This window comes from Carassius auratus, chromosome 5 (assembly GCF_003368295.1).
Source record: "Carassius auratus strain Wakin chromosome 5, ASM336829v1, whole genome shotgun sequence".
Taxonomy (NCBI): domain Eukaryota; kingdom Metazoa; phylum Chordata; class Actinopteri; order Cypriniformes; family Cyprinidae; genus Carassius; species Carassius auratus.
The window spans coordinates 16,925,616-16,943,899 of NC_039247.1; the positions used below are offsets into that span (position 1 = coordinate 16,925,616).

General features: G+C 34.3%; 1 protein-coding gene across 1 annotated transcript in view; it reads left to right on the forward strand.

Moving 5' to 3' along the window:
* The window catches only part of LOC113078814 (transmembrane protein 8B-like), a 126,331-nt gene that overhangs the window by 32,882 nt on the left and 75,165 nt on the right, over positions 1-18,284 (forward strand). The window contains exon 2 of the mRNA XM_026251130.1: positions 2,231-2,420. Coding sequence (XP_026106915.1) covers positions 2,231-2,420 — 190 coding nt within the window. The remainder of the gene's footprint in view (positions 1-2,230; positions 2,421-18,284) is intronic.

The window sequence follows — 18,284 nt, forward strand, 5'->3', positions numbered from 1 at the left end:
TGTTCATTGTGCCATGAAAATAGTGCTGACTGTTTTTGGGAATAAGGCTTTAAACCTAATTTGTATAAAAAGCATTGAATGTTTGTGCTGAATAGATTGACACTGCAGTTAGTTAAATACACATGCCATACCTGTTTAAGCTGGTTAAAGCTGAGATAAATGTTTAGTGAATTCTCATCGCAGTTTACAGGTGTAATTCCTGAACCTGCTGCTGTCAAAGTACAAGGATATCCTTGGCTTGCGTTGTGGACAAGACAAGAGGATGTATTTTGACACACCTGCATTGCATCAGCCCATGTAACGGTCAAACAACATGACGGTGTTGTTTCTGATGGACATGATGGGTAATCAGCCTGTCCGCCTCTGACTGGGCCACCAGAAGGATTTCTGTCTGACAGAAAAAGTAAATCACATTTCAAACTTAGAGTTTCAGTAATTTTATTCTCACTGTAAGTGATTGCACGTGAAGCCCATCAGTGGGATGTACTGTGCTGTCTGAGCTAACAGATGAAGAGGCCATACTGGCATCATACCTCTGAGAGTCCATCAGCTTAATAAAAGTGTCAAGGCGGCTGATTTGTTAAGTCTGTTAATAACAGAAGCAAAGGGTTCAACGGGAAAGAGATTAAACAGACGGCTAGAACTGACATACAGTACAGGTGCTGTCATTTGTCTTCACTCATCCAGCTTCCCAACTTTATACATTTCTTCTCATTTTATCTGTATGACACACAAACTATCTCCAGAGATATTTAGACTGCAGAGATGTGGGGAATGTATAGTAGTGATGGGAATGAGATTTGGGATCTCTGTCCTCAGTCAGGGAGCTTTAGGATGTTCAGGTTCAGTCTGGCAACAAATGCAGGAAGACAAACGCATTCATTTCCAGGACTGAATTACGTGATTGCTCTGAATGTGTATGACAATGTTACTTTAAAATGGCAATTACAAACTACTCACAATTTAAGTACTTACGTTTCAGTAAAGCTACTCTGTTGAAAAAGTGTTTTTGAAATGTAATAATATTATATCATATTGGATCAGGATAAAAATGATTGTATATTTATTTTGTAATTTAATAAGTACCCTGTCTCGCAAACAAAGAGGTTTTTAATTGAACGAATCTTGGTTAGGGTGAAACGAATACTTTTATTCAGCAAGTGTGCATTACATTGATTAAAAGTGACAATAAACTCATTTGTTACAAAATATAATGATAAATATTTCTTGAGCACCAAATCAGCATATTAGCATGATTTCTTAAGAATCATGTGATACTGAAGAGTGAAGTAATGCTGAAATTTCAGCTTTGCCATAACTAAAATAAAATTACATTTTAAAATATATTAAAAATAGAAAACAGCTATTTGTAAATTGTAATATCAATTCATATTATTAAAGTTAAAAAAAAAATGTAATTAATTAAATGCAGCCTTGGTGAGCACATGAGACTTATTTCAGAAACATTATCTCTGTGGAAATAATGTATGTGGATAAATTATTTCAGGATCCTTTGATGAACAAAAAGTTCAAAAGAACAGCATTTATTTTCAATCTTTTTTTTTCTTTTTTTTTGCAACAGTGTAAAAGAAAATTTAATGCATTTCTTCTGAACATAAGTACAGTATTAATTGCATTCAGAAAAAAATTCTTACTGACCGCAAACCTTTGGCCATGTAGTGTATAGTATGTTAATCTACTGGATGTCTTTACTGACCTTGACAGCCATAGACTATCATCATGATGAAAGGGCAGTCAAAACACTTACTGAAGATCCTCATTAGTAACTGTAACATTCATTTAGGGCAAGCAAACTGCAGTTGCACCTGTGCATTGAACACACAGGGAATACAAGAATATCATGGAAGCAACTGGGCAGTTGAGTATAAATGCTTCCCTCCACAAATCATTGAGGAGATTGGAAGCCATTAGGCTCTCTGACGATGGAGCCATAGGAAGCCACAGCTCATTAAGGCAGATTGCAAATGTCATTTTGCTGCTTCCTCCCTGGCCTTGTATTGAAGGATTGCAATGAAATTAATTTTGCATAGAGTCTGGGTTTTTGAATCAAAGCCAAAGCATGCAAGTGTGATTAAATCACTGGTGGGGCTTTCAGAAGGAAGGTCAACCGAACCACATCTACACTGATTCCTCCAACCCTCTTCCCACCCAGCTTGTAGCTGATCACCATCTTTTATCTAAACTACTCTCTTTCTGTTCTATTCCCTAGATTGCCTGTTTGTAACTGACTATTTCACCCGGACGCCTCGCAAGCTCAACGCTTACCGCTCTTTTGCCAGCGTGGAGCTGTTCCACTTCAACGTGCCTGAAGACACCGTGGTGGCTGTCTGGAACCTCATCACCTTCAAGGAGCAGGGGGGCACCTTTGGAGACAGCTGCCCAGACCGCAACGTGACAGTGTGAGTTGGCTAAACTTCCAGGTTACATCCATTAAGGGGTTGTTTTTGGGGGAAGAGAAGGACAGTAGCGTAATGAGGTCAGATATGTCCAATCAGCATTTCAGATGAGAAGAGTGCAGATGTAAAAGTCAAATGTCTCATGTGTGAATATAATGACCTTTCTGATGCACACGCTGCAGATTACTCGCTGTTAGCCCTGATAAAATAGCTTTTAATCCAAGTCTAAGGATCATTTCCCAGGTGCTGATCATTTTCTGCTATCCATTGAAAGGCATTTTTCAAGTGTGGTGCTGGCAGAATTCACAGCGTAACTGCACACTGGAGATCCATAAGCATACCAGAAAAGATTTAAAACCCAAATCTGACATTTTTACTAATTCTCACAGGGTCACATTCAGTCGAATTGTTTTAATCTATTCTAAATGGCCTCTAAAGTTAGGATGGATCTATACTTTTTTTAGTCATAAAAGCCATTGAGTCCTTTGGTTCTCAGCACAAGGTTAAAAAAATGACCTTTTTTGCTTGATGAGAGTAAGGGATATTATTTTTATACTTCAAAAGAATCTTCTTGGTTTAGCACAAGTTAAGATCCGTTCACAGATTTTGTGGCACAGTGTTGATTTCACGATGTCCACGTTATTTTTTACTGTCATTTTAGGGTTTTATGGGTTATACTGTCTTGGCAACAAAGTTTGCAAAATTGAATATAATTTTACACAGAAGTTTACATTAAGTGATTTTCACACTAAAGTAGATGTATATCTTTGTAACAGTATTTTAATGTTTGCTCAATTCACTTGCATTCACTTGCAAGTTGAAATAAAATGTTGTGTTATTCAACATTATGCTGTTGATTAAACCTAATTTGTATTGTACCCTGAATATCCCATTAAACCTGGTCATATTTTATGCCAAAAAAAAAAAAAAACGTTTCCTACAGTAAGCAGCAAAAAATTTCCTGAACACACTTGCTCTTGTGCATTTTCCTTCCACTGAACTCTCCGATACTTCATAAGGTGTTCTTTTGCCCTTCATTTTTCTGTGTCCATATCTTTCAAGTCTTCCTAGTGCACTTTCATAGCCAGCACATGGTGTACTAGCACAAGAGCTATTGTTAAAGTTAGTCTTGGCCCTTGGGTAATCAAAATGGAGAATATTATTCACTGAATACCCAGGTCTTCAAATCCCAGCACACTGGCTGTCAGTAAAGTTCCATCAAAACAATGACCTTGTTATCGCCTGTCACTGAATGTACATCATAAGTGGTGAGGAAGTAACTCCTGGCTGTCTTTAATGTGTGACATTATAAAGAGGAGAAGACACTGTCCTTGAGTCAATGTTCCAGGACTGGTTTCTCTGACAAATAGCCTCATCACAGAGGTTTGCTATTCATGCATTCAATATTAACATTAGAATATTAGTGTATGTTTTATTTGCTTGGCGCTACACCTACTTTGACATTAAAATTAACATAAAATATACATTACCTGTAGCATTAAGCACAGGTTATGATGTTTTAAATGCACTCCCTCCACAGATGCTCTTTAGCTCTTATGCTTCTTTGATGTCAGATTTCTTTTCCGACCGCATTTATAGAAGAACCTTCTCATGCCTCCTTCTTTATCTCCCAGAGGTGTATAATACTGTGAACAAACCTCTCTGGTGAGAGAGGATCCAGTATGGGTTGTGTCAAAAATTTGATTGATGAGGGTCATAAAAGCCATCTGTTCTGGACACCTGTTTGTACACCCCCCACCCCTCGCCGTACACCCCCGGTGACCTAGATATGAACTTACGACCCTAAGAAGGAATTTCGGTGAGGGAGGGGAAAATGTGTTGGATTCTATGTGCTTTTTTTTTTTTTAAACTGTGGAAAGGGTGAAATCATGAAAATGGTATAAGGGAAGTTTTTATTAAGGTTTTAAGTACACAGTGCATATCAAGAAAAAAGGTTATAAACACATACGAAACGATGTAATGATTGTTTTCGTAGTTGGAAAAGTGTAAAACCGTTGTTAAAGTTGTAACAAATAAAAAAGAAAAAAAAAATAGGTTACTGGTTATTTATCTAAAACAACTAAACAAGTCAAAACCATCAGATGTGTTTTCTTTAAGCAACACGTGAAAAAGATGTGAGAGCTTGTAAAAATTTAAAAAGGTGTTTTGTTACCAGCTAGAAAAGAAAGCATTTAGCATTTGTACCTTACCTCAAACTGAAAAAGAAATGAATGTAAAGCGGCGATACAAACCAGAAAACTTGGTGTTTGTCATAGGGCCCTATCTTGCACCCAGCGCAATTGACTTTGTACACCGACGCATGTGTCATTCCTATTTTGCACCCGCGCAAAGCGCGCTTTTCCCTCCACAGAAGCACGTCGCTAAACTAGTGAATGAACTTGCGCTCCCTGGGCGGATCAGCGCAAAAAAAGAGGCGTGTTCCGGCGCAAACAATCCCTGGTGCTATTTTGTTGTTCCATTAAACAATTGCGCCACTGACCAGAAAAAACCTAGTCTAAAGTCAGTGGCGCGTTGCGCGTTGTTCATTATGCTATTTTAAGGGCGCATGTTTGACCTTAATGTATATAGCGTGCACAACGCGCATACACTTTGCTCATATAATCTACACAGATTTTTATTAAGATTCATAAATTGTTACACTAAAAAAATATTAACACATGAGATGACGGAAATCATTGTGGTGTGTCACGAAGATGTGAAAAAATAGGCATAAATCTTGCTTACAAATTATTCAGGCTAATTGTAGTAATTAAGGATCAGACCTGTTTGCCCAATAGTGGCAATACATATATGTATATAAGGACATCTGACAAATTGGTTTGTCCGTCAAGAACCAGGAAAAAAAATCGATGAAACAGTTGTGGCTATTTCCTCCCACGCCTGTTTAACCGACGCTATTTTGGGTGGGTTTCTCCCATCCCCATACAACACAACTTCTCTGTCTTTCACTGCTCTTACAAGAACATCAGTCTCCTCGGCTGTGAACCGCTCCTGGCGTGCGCCAGGTAAATACGCCATAATAATAGCAATCCATAATGGAACTTGCGCACCTGCTTTTAAAGGGAATGTTGGATGACGCTCTGATTGGTTTATTTCACGTTACGCCCAAACCACACCTATGAATAATGAAGCTACTTCAGACCCACCCATTTTAGATTTGCGCTGGGCGCAAGAGCCATTTATCCCGCCGGGAAAATAGCAACAGCGCCGAGACCCGCCCACAAACTTACTTGCGCTTCGCGCTTTGACACTTGCGTTTCAGATCGTTTAAATAGGGCCCAAAATGTGAGAAAAAGTTAAAACAAAAGAAAAAAGATGGTAGGCATTACGCGATCTAAAATAAAATCCATCAGACAAGAAACTTGTCAAATCTATGTTGTACTTTACCACTAACCACCATTTTAATAAAAAAAATCGAGAGTGTTACTGACAGAGAGTTAGACGAAAGAAAAAAAGATCTCACAGCAAAGTGTCAAGGCATCTCCGTTGAGCGAAACTGACAGTACCGCAGACACAGTTAGAATGAGGCTCGGGGAATGCTCCGGAAAAAACCACGCCTCCGGCGCTAGAGACTGCCCCGCTGTAGACTGATAACAGCATCAAATAGATTTAAATGTTAAAATAATTAAACTAAGTAGTTTTTAATAAATAGACATCAGGTCTTAATTAGTGAAAACTTTAAATCCGTTTAAACATAAGATCAATTTGTACTTTTTAAATGATGTAGCTTTATGCGATTTTTATTTACTTTTAGTCTTAAAAAATACAAAATAAAAAAATAATAATAAAAAACAGCACTGAAAAAAGCATTATTTGTTTTTAATGTATTAAGTTAATTACGCTAATCTACGACTAGTCTAAATTTAGACTATTGCCGTCGATATATCTTTTATTTTTGTCAAGCTTAATTTCTCAAGCTATGACAATTAACACACAAACACACTTTCCTTCTGGCCAGTTTGTAAGTTTGTGTCGCGTTATCTAGTAAATAAAACAGACATATGTAGTTAAAAGTATCCCCATTTAACAATATGACAGGAAAGAAATATCTCGTCTCAGGTCGTGCAGCGAAACGTGACCGCGCCGGGCATCTGGTGTCTGTGTGATGTCACCTGCATATCAGTTAGACATCAGCGGGGGTAAAAACATCTAAAGGTTTTGGGGGTTTGCAACTCAACTGTAATCTAATTAGTTTTCCGAGGGGTTCTGGTGTTGTAAACGGTCTGCTGCAGGTAACCATAAAATGGTTTATGGTTTAGGCCTGTGATCGTGAGGTTATCTGACAGTTCATTTAGGGGTCAAATGGGTGTGAAATCTTTTAACAAGTCAGACCATATAGGAAGATGTAATTTAATTCGAGTTAATTTAGTTTATTTTAGTTACATTTATAATTTTTATTAACCCCTAGATCTTTCAACCTTAACATAAATGTACCGAGAATGCAAACAAGTGCACAAACACAACCATACAATCATAAACACACACACACACACACACACACACACACACACACACACACACACACACACACCCAGCCACCCATTCACACTTTCCTTCTACCGAGTTTGTGTCGTGTTATCTAGTAATTAAACCATACATATGTAGTTAAAAGTATCCCCATTTAACAAAATGACAGGTAAGAAATATCTCGTCTCAGATTGAAACGTGACAAACTTAGTAGTGATTCTTTGAATCCTGTTTATCAACTCTTTGAGATACTTAATCATTGAAACATTTCTATAGTCACATCTTTATTTAACATTTTCTAAAATGAGATCTGGTTTATTTCTATATTAAGTGTAAGTAAGTTGTATTCTTTCGTTGTCATATCTTTTACATTTTATTAAAATAGGTTCAACTGATTCAGGAAGATCACATTTAACACAAAGTCCAGACACATGTTTTTCCTCTTATAAATAATGACTGATTAAGTGCAATGTGTCCAATTCTATGGCGAGAGCTTCCTTTCTATCCCCAAAATTCTCCTTTCATTAAATTTGATGTCTGACATTTTAATGTTTTTATCTGATCCACTACCTTCTATTCCTATATGTGCAGGTATCTATACAAAATAAATATTTGTTTTTGGTTGTATTCTGAACAAACTCTGTAAAATGAATGACAAATTGTCTTGTTGAAGATTCGCCACACTTTAAACTAGTACTGCAAATGAGCCTGAACATATGACTACTTTAGGTATATTAATGTGTTCACCCCACTGAAGAGCCAAAAATATGACAATCATTTCTGTAGTATAAACAGACGGATGATTAGATGTTCTTTCAGGTATTCTATACCTACCCACTTGGAACATATGTGTCCTGTTTCAGGATCTTTAGTTACATCTATGTATATGAGTTACTTTAAAACTATATGCTCTTTATTTTTCATCTAAACAAAAGTCCTTGATGTTTTATTTTATTTTAATAAGCCATTCAAACTTACTTTAGTAGCCTAAATCATTGAATATGTCTTTTATTTTCTTAATATCAACTTCTGGCACGAAATTCTACATTCATAAATGTATGTTTCTCAAAACTCCCCGCGTTTGGTGGCATTTAAAGAGGAATTTGTGATGTATTTGGAGACGTTAAAAGAAATGAAAAGTCTCAAAGCAAGATTTTTGTATTCTTCATTAAAGGACTTTGGTTTTTTCTTAATGTGAAAATCTGTTACTCCCCTACTTTTTCATTCTTTATCTTTTTCTTCAGTGTTGTTTTATTTATTTTACATTTATTTTGTTTTATGATGTACAGAGTGTGAACGAAAATTGAGTGTAATCTCAGACCATATTTGTAAATCTACCAGTAATGTACGCCTTTATGTTTTTAATGTTTAAAGCATCGAATAAAAAAGAAAAAAACACCCACTAACACATCCCCCTAACACCTCCCTAATAACGTTGGTCACAAAGGTTTAAAGGTATGTTAAAAGAGTTAAACAAAGTAAAGTTTTTAATAAAAAACACATCAGTTCTTATTTAATGAAAACATTCTACCTGGTTTTAATATTAGACCGATGTTTTTACTTAAAAATTAGGTTAACCTATACCATTTTATTTTCATCTCAACAAAAATTCCTTGTTGGAAAAAATTGTTGTTTTATTTCATTTTAATAAGTCACTCACACATACTTTAGTAGTCTAAATCCTTGAATACGTCTTTTATTTTGTCAGTATTAACTTCTATCATTGCTATATCGTTGCTATATCAATTAAAACAAGCGTTTAGGCATACACAAATCTAACTGGAATGAAATGTTTTGGAATGTCTTTGATTTTCTTACCAAAGAAACTTTAACAACATTACAGGAGAGGCTAAATATTTCATCTCAAGTAGTGCCTAGAAACGTGTCTGGTGTCTGGAATCTGATGTCTTTGGGTTTTACTGTTACGACCATATCAGCGAAGATTGTAAAACATCTAAAGGTTTTTGGGGTTTCCAACTCAGCTGTTATCTAATTAGTTTTCCGGGGGTTCTGGTATTGTAAATGGTCTGCTGCAGGTAACCATAAAATGGTTTATGGTTTAGGCCTGTGATCGTGAGGTTATCTGACAGTTCATTTAGTGGGTCAAATGGGTGTGAAATCTTTTAACAAGTCAGACCATATAGGAAGATGTAATTTAATTCGAGTTAATTTAGTTTATTTTAGTTACATTTATAATTTTTATTAACCCCTAGATCTTTCAACCTCAACATAATTGTACCGAGAATGCAAACAAGTGCACAAACACAACCATACAATCATAAACACACACACACACACACACACACACACACACACACACACACACACACACACACACACAAATGTAAACATTACAGAAAACATGAACATGCAAACTAAATAAATACTAATATACACTCAAACAAGTAAAAAAATACACAAACAAACAAAATAGGTCACAAACACGAACATATCTATATAAGATTGAAAATGAATTGTCCTAAGTTTTCTTTGAAACCAAAAGTGTTTGTTGGTACAAATGTCTGACAGAAATGTATACAATAGATTAGACGTCCTTTCTCACTTTCCAAATGGTGTTGTTAACCATGATGTTTAAAATAGTTTTAAAAAAGTATTATTTTTTAGCTTTCATGCAGGATTCATGTCAGCACTCAAGTGTTTTAACAAGAGTCCAGAGACAGATGAAAATAGATGTGTGAAGAAAAAAAAATGTAAGAGGTTTTTAAGGATAGACTAAATGGTTTAGATTGTTTAAAACAATTGAGTTTACGCATTTCTCTTGAATGTGTGTACGGTAACCGCTGCATACATGAAACAGAACAAATACATAACTCATAAACGCATTGTGGTTAATAAAAAAAGACTTATTTATCTAGCATAACTTACCTTCTTTTCATAACAATAAACACTCTTATGACTTTAACAACTGCAAACAAACGGTTTGGTTGGAAAAAAAATAAAAAATAAAAACATATTGTGTTTTCTTAGTTAGAATGCTTATAGTTTGTAGTAAAATCACATATATAAGCTAAAAAAAAATTTCTTCCAAACCATGCTGCTTTCACACACACACACACACACACACACACACACACACACACACACACACACACACCTCACAAAACTGTCAACAAGGACCTTGAGTTTTTGTTATAACGTTTAGCTGTAGCTGAGACCTTGGTGGAATTATTTATGTACAGTTTTGGGGAGGTTACTATGAACGTTGTAATAGTTTATAGATCACAAATTAACCCATTTAATATCTAAAAGTTTAAAAAGTAATGTAACTGATAACATTTGATTACATGTTTTAAGACTTGTAATGTGTTCAACCGTTAATCTTTTGAAACGTGTAAACAGGACAGGGGTTAACATTAGAGTACTCAACAACTAATGACCGTCAGACTTTTCAAATCCTTCATTACTTAAATTAGGATTGTGATCATTTCATTTTAAAGCACAAACACCACGAAATCAGATTTGCTTGGAGATTAAATACATATTTAAAAACACAACAAGAAAGTTCAACAGCTATGATACTGTTTTTTAAATCAGGTTTTTGCACATCTATGAAGGGAAATACCATGGCATCTAACAACGGTTGGTAAATCGGTTCAATTTAACAAATAAATATACATCGGCCAAATAGAAAATAAGCATACGTCTTTAACTCATGAAACATCTGACTCAATTTAATTATTTTTCTCACTGACTGTAACTGATTACATTTATTTTTAATCAAATGATATAATTTAAATATATGTAACTAGTTGATCCCCTAACACTGATTATGCGTTCTAACAAGAATAGTTGGTGAAAGAGTTCATTACCCTCTTTAACTTTAAAAATGCGTACAATGTCCACAAACAAGGGCTTGCTCTTAAAACAAGCTCCAGACACCGACTTGGAAGCATCGTAACAAGTATAGCCATTGCAGAAATTTGTTATAGAGATTCAGTAAGTTAAACTCTGGATGCACGATTGACCGACTTACGTTTGCCATATTATTACTTTTTCTAAAGATAAAGACAATTATTTGGTTTCAGGACACACGAATCCTAACGCCCAACGGTTCACAAGATAACATGACAACGGTTGCTCAATTACAGCATAGTCACCCCATTTTAGCCTGTTTTAGCGCATGTATATCGTATTATTGTTGAATATAGTCGTTTGATCTAAATATGTATTAACAATTATTTTTGATTGTTGTTATATGTATTATATGTTTTTGTTTTACAAATGTAATATGTTTACCTAATACCTCATTCAAGCTATGTAGATCTTCAGGTCAGGGAACTACAATACCCATCACACACCTCAGGCTTCAAACATGCCCGTCATGAATACATACTCATATAAATAAATAAAACTAAATAAAAAGACTCATATTCTTTTCTGTGATCTGTTTTAGTGATGCAAAGTTCGATTCACTTCTGAAAAATTATTTATTTGGACAGTTTGGTTCAATGAACCGATTCATAGGGTCCTTAAGTCGTTTTTGCAGTTACGTAGTACACTTTTTTTTTCTTCTAACAACTGAAGAGTCATTTTTATTTCTGTGAATCATCTAAATAAATGTAATTGTGTGAACACGTATTGTTGGTTATTATCTTTTGTTCATTTAAGTTAATTCTGAATCGTCTAAATAAAGTTAACTGTGTGAACACACATTAGCGGTTATTGTCTTTTGTTCATTTAAGTTAATTCTGAATCATCTAAAAAAAAAAAAGTTAATTGTGTGAACACATGTTGGTGGTTATTATCTTTTGTTAATTTAAGTTAGTGATGTTTGTGTTTGCAGTTTTACTCACAGTGTCTCTGTCGTTGTTTAGCTTAAACATCAGTTTTTAGTCAGTTACAAAAGTGTCAGGCATTAAGTTTTTGTATTTTTAATTCACCTAATTATGACAGAGTTACAGGTTTCGGGTGTTTTTGAAAGTGTAAGCGGTGAAAACTTAAATGTGACCGTCGAGTAACGTTAGCTACTCAAACGAAGACAAATTGTGTAAGTGTTCATTAAGATGCAGAAATGAAAATAAGCGTACAAATATTCATAATGACAAGTACAATATAACCTAAAAACACTATAGACCCCCCCTGCTAAGTATACCTAAAATTTTCTAGAGCGGTGAGATATTTACATTTCCTGTACATTTATTCATTTAGCAGACGCTTTATCCAAAGTGACTTACAGATGAGGACGGTGGAAGCAATCAAAAAACAACAAAAAGAGCAATGATATATAAATGTTTTAACAAGTCTCAGTTAGGTTAACACAGTACACGTACCATGGGATTTTAAATAGTATCATAAATAAAAAGAAAACAGATTGAATAAAAAAAGAATAGAGCAAGCTAGTGTTAGAGGTCTTTACACATACACACACACACACACACACACACACACGCATAAATAGATATAAACCGCAATGTTTTTCATAGCGTTACACTTTGAACGATATGTTTCCATGACATTGTTAGCTCTTTCTGTTTGAATCTATTTACAGCAGTTTTCACCATCCTAATTGTAATGGTTTGGTCTTATGCTTAGGGCCTTATACGTTGTATTTTCCAGTTTTTGCTCTCGTGTTAGTGGGTCTCTTTGTTCATACAAATAAATATTTTTTCGGATTTGGGTATTAAAATATTGCTTTAAACATCGTCTTCATTCGAGACGTTTACTTAACATCATTATATCATCCTAGTTTAGATATAATATATGTTGATTATTAATTATTATCCAACCTTTTAATCATCAAAATATCACGACTGACTTGAGTGATCATCTTGGGCGGAGCCATCTTGGGCGTGACCAATGTTTATGACTTCCTGATGACAAACCCCCATCGTGTACATCATACAAGGGTTGAGGGTGGCTCACTAAAACCAACAAAGGCCGGCTGATAAATGCTACAGTTGCCTGCTGTGAACAACAAACAATACAATAAATCAATAAACCGGAAATTTATCGTGAATTAAAACAGGACTACCGCATTCGGCGACAGTTCTATATCGATTAGGGGCAAAGTTTACGCCTTGAAAAGAATCGAATTCTGAAAAAGTCGTCTGACGCTGCACAACTGACCCATGGAGGGTAAATGGAGCGGGGCTGATGAGGTCGAAAAACTGGAGTGCGCTGCGGCAAACACCAGTTTTGTCAAAGACATTATCGACCCTGATTTTAAACTACACTACAGAGGACAGATGATCAGACTGATGCAAAAGATCCTCAAGAAGGAATGCGACCCAAATCACGATTGTACGGGCGATAGCAAGCGGGAAACAAATCTCAGTAACCAAATGAAACTTGTAAGAAGACTGAAATATACATGGCCTGATTTGACGAGCATATTTTTAACCGGGAGGGACCCGGTGCATGTTTCTGCACGTAAAATTCTGGAAGTGATGTCTGAATGTGAAGATGAGATGGACGTTAATGACGTTCTCTATCTGTGCACATCTATAACAGATCAATGTGTGCTGTTGGCTGCCAAAAATTATGATTCTATGACCTGTGAAATTGTTGCAGCGTTGGTTGATTTTATATTGGACCAAAACATGTTAATCTGCAGAGATTTTATATTCTGGTTAGATTGCCTGTAATGTCATGAGTACTATTTGTTTTTAATGACAATTTGATAATTTTCTTCACTACATCGATGTATATTCAACAATATAGTGTTGAAATAAAAGATTGATCCACTTCACTCGCTATTCTGTTCTCTGAGTTCAGCAACTTTTTTGTTTGTTAACAATTAACAATAATAATTAATAATCAACATATATTATATCTAAACTAGGATGATATAATGATGTTAAGTAAACGTCTCGAATGAAGACGATGTTTAAAGCAATATTTTAATACCCAAATCCGAAAAAATATTTATTTGTATGAACAAAGAGACCCACTAACACGAGAGCAAAAACTGGAAAATACAACGTATAAGGCCCTAAGCATAAGACCAAACCATTACAATTAGGATGGTGAAAACTGCTGTAAATAGATTCAAACAGAAAGAGCTAACAATGTCATGGAAACATATCGTTCAAAGTGTAACGCTATGAAAAACATTGCGGTTTATATCTATTTATGCGTGTGTGTGTGTGTGTGTGTGTGTGTGTGTGTATGTGTAAAGACCTCTAACACTAGCTTGCTCTATTCTTTTTTTATTCAATCTGTTTTCTTTTTATTTATGATACTATTTAAAATCCCATGGTACGTGTACTGTGTTAACCTAACTGAGACTTGTTAAAACATTTATATATCATTGCTCTTTTTGTTGTTTTTTGATTGCTTCCACCGTCCTCATCTGTAAGTCACTTTGGATAAAGCGTCTGCTAAATGAATAAATGTACAGGAAATGTAAATATCTCACCGCTCTAGAAAATTTTAGGTATACTTAGCAGGGGGGGGTCTATAGTGTTTTTAGGTTATATTGTACTTGTCATTATGAATATTTGTACGCTTATTTTCATTTCTGCATCTTAATGAACACTTACACAATTTGTCTTCGTTTGAGTAGCTAACGTTACTCGACGGTCACATTTAAGTTTTCACCGCTTACACTTTCAAAAACACCCGAAACCTGTAACTCTGTCATAATTAGGTGAATTAAAAATACAAAAACTTAATGCCTGACACTTTTGTAACTGACTAAAAACTGATGTTTAAGCTAAACAACGACAGAGACACTGTGAGTAAAACTGCAAACACAAACATCACTAACTTAAATTAACAAAAGATAATAACCACCAACATGTGTTCACACAATTAACTTTTTTTTTTTTTAGATGATTCAGAATTAACTTAAATGAACAAAAGACAATAACCGCTAATGTGTGTTCACACAGTTAACTTTATTTAGACGATTCAGAATTAACTTAAATGAACAAAAGATAATAACCAACAATACGTGTTCACACAATTACATTTATTTAGATGATTCACAGAAATAAAAATGACTCTTCAGTTGTTAGAAGAAAAAAAAAGTGTACTACGTAACTGCAAAAACGACTTAAGGACCCTATGAATCGGTTCATTGAACCAAACTGTCCAAATAAATAATTTTTCAGAAGTGAATCGAACTTTGCATCACTAAAACAGATCACAGAAAAGAATATGAGTCTTTTTATTTAGTTTTATTTATTTATATGAGTATGTATTCATGACGGGCATGTTTGAAGCCTGAGGTGTGTGATGGGTATTGTAGTTCCCTGACCTGAAGATCTACATAGCTTGAATGAGGTATTAGGTAAACATATTACATTTGTAAAACAAAAACATATAATACATATAACAACAATCAAAAATAATTGTTAATACATATTTAGATCAAACGACTATATTCAACAATAATACGATATACATGCGCTAAAACAGGCTAAAATGGGGTGACTATGCTGTAATTGAGCAACCGTTGTCATGTTATCTTGTGAACCGTTGGGCGTTAGGATTCGTGTGTCCTGAAACCAAATAATTGTCTTTATCTTTAGAAAAAGTAATAATATGGCAAACGTAAGTCGGTCAATCGTGCATCCAGAGTTTAACTTACTGAATCTCTATAACAAATTTCTGCAATGGCTATACTTGTTACGATGCTTCCAAGTCGGTGTCTGGAGCTTGTTTTAAGAGCAAGCCCTTGTTTGTGGACATTGTACGCATTTTTAAAGTTAAAGAGGGTAATGAACTCTTTCACCAACTATTCTTGTTAGAACGCATAATCAGTGTTAGGGGATCAACTAGTTACATATATTTAAATTATATCATTTGATTAAAAATAAATGTAATCAGTTACAGTCAGTGAGAAAAATAATTAAATTGAGTCAGATGTTTCATGAGTTAAAGACGTATGCTTATTTTCTATTTGGCCGATGTATATTTATTTGTTAAATTGAACCGATTTACCAACCGTTGTTAGATGCCATGGTATTTCCCTTCATAGATGTGCAAAAACCTGATTTAAAAAACAGTATCATAGCTGTTGAACTTTCTTGTTGTGTTTTTAAATATGTATTTAATCTCCAAGCAAATCTGATTTCGTGGTGTTTGTGCTTTAAAATGAAATGATCACAATCCTAATTTAAGTAATGAAGGATTTGAAAAGTCTGACGGTCATTAGTTGTTGAGTACTCTAATGTTAACCCCTGTCCTGTTTACACGTTTCAAAAGATTAACGGTTGAACACATTACAAGTCTTAAAACATGTAATCAAATGTTATCAGTTACATTACTTTTTAAACTTTTAGATATTAAATGGGTTAATTTGTGATCTATAAACTATTACAACGTTCATAGTAACCTCCCCAAAACTGTACATAAATAATTCCACCAAGGTCTCAGCTACAGCTAAACGTTATAACAAAAACTCAAGGTCCTTGTTGACAGTTTTGTGAGGTGTGTGTGTGTGTGTGTGTGTGTGTGTGTGTGTGTGTGTGTGTGTGTGTGTGTGTGAAAGCAGCATGGTTTGGAAGAAATTTTTTTTTAGCTTATATATGTGATTTTACTACAAACTATAAGCATTCTAACTAAGAAAACACAATATGTTTTTATTTTTTATTTTTTTTCCAACCAAACCGTTTGTTTGCAGTTGTTAAAGTCATAAGAGTGTTTATTGTTATGAAAAGAAGGTAAGTTATGCTAGATAAATAAGTCTTTTTTTATTAACCACAATGCGTTTATGAGTTATGTATTTGTTCTGTTTCATGTATGCAGCGGTTACCGTACACACATTCAAGAGAAATGCGTAAACTCAATTGTTTTAAACAATCTAAACCATTTAGTCTATCCTTAAAAACCTCTTACATTTTTTTTTTCTTCACACATCTATTTTCATCTGTCTCTGGACTCTTGTTAAAACACTTGAGTGCTGACATGAATCCTGCATGAAAGCTAAAAAATAATACTTTTTTAAAACTATTTTAAACATCATGGTTAACAACACCATTTGGAAAGTGAGAAAGGACGTCTAATCTATTGTATACATTTCTGTCAGACATTTGTACCAACAAACACTTTTGGTTTCAAAGAAAACTTAGGACAATTCATTTTCAATCTTATATAGATATGTTCGTGTTTGTGACCTATTTTGTTTGTTTGTGTATTTTTTTACTTGTTTGAGTGTATATTAGTATTTATTTAGTTTGCATGTTCATGTTTTCTGTAATGTTTACATTTGTGTGTGTGTGTGTGTGTGTGTGTGTGTGTGTGTGTGTGTGTGTTTATGATTGTATGGTTGTGTTTGTGCACTTGTTTGCATTCTCGGTACAATTATGTTGAGGTTGAAAGATCTAGGGGTTAATAAAAATTATAAATGTAACTAAAATAAACTAAATTAACTCGAATTAAATTACATCTTCCTATATGGTCTGACTTGTTAAAAGATTTCACACCCATTTGACCCACTAAATGAACTGTCAGATAACCTCACGATCACAGGCCTAAACCATAAACCATTTTATGGTTACCTGCAGCAGACCATTTACAATACCAGAACCCCCGGAAAACTAATTAGATAACAGCTGAGTTGGAAACCCCAAAAACCTTTAGATGTTTTACAATCTTCGCTGATATGGTCGTAACAGTAAAACCCAAAGACATCAGATTCCAGACACCAGACACGTTTCTAGGCACTACTTGAGATGAAATATTTAGCCTCTCCTGTAATGTTGTTAAAGTTTCTTTGGTAAGAAAATCAAAGACATTCCAAAACATTTCATTCCAGTTAGATTTGTGTATGCCTAAACGCTTGTTTTAATTGATATAGCAACGATATAGCAATGATAGAAGTTAATACTGACAAAATAAAAGACGTATTCAAGGATTTAGACTACTAAAGTATGTGTGAGTGACTTATTAAAATGAAATAAAACAACAATTTTTTCCAACAAGGAATTTTTGTTGAGATGAAAATAAAATGGTATAGGTTAACCTAATTTTTAAGTAAAAACATCGGTCTAATATTAAAACCAGGTAGAATGTTTTCATTAAATAAGAACTGATGTGTTTTTTATTAAAAACTTTACTTTGTTTAACTCTTTTAACATACCTTTAAACCTTTGTGACCAACGTTATTAGGGAGGTGTTAGGGGGATGTGTTAGTGGGTGTTTTTTTCTTTTTTATTCGATGCTTTAAACATTAAAAACATAAAGGCGTACATTACTGGTAGATTTACAAATATGGTCTGAGATTACACTCAATTTTCGTTCACACTCTGTACATCATAAAACAAAATAAATGTAAAATAAATAAAACAACACTGAAGAAAAAGATAAAGAATGAAAAAGTAGGGGAGTAACAGATTTTCACATTAAGAAAAAACCAAAGTCCTTTAATGAAGAATACAAAAATCTTGCTTTGAGACTTTTCATTTCTTTTAA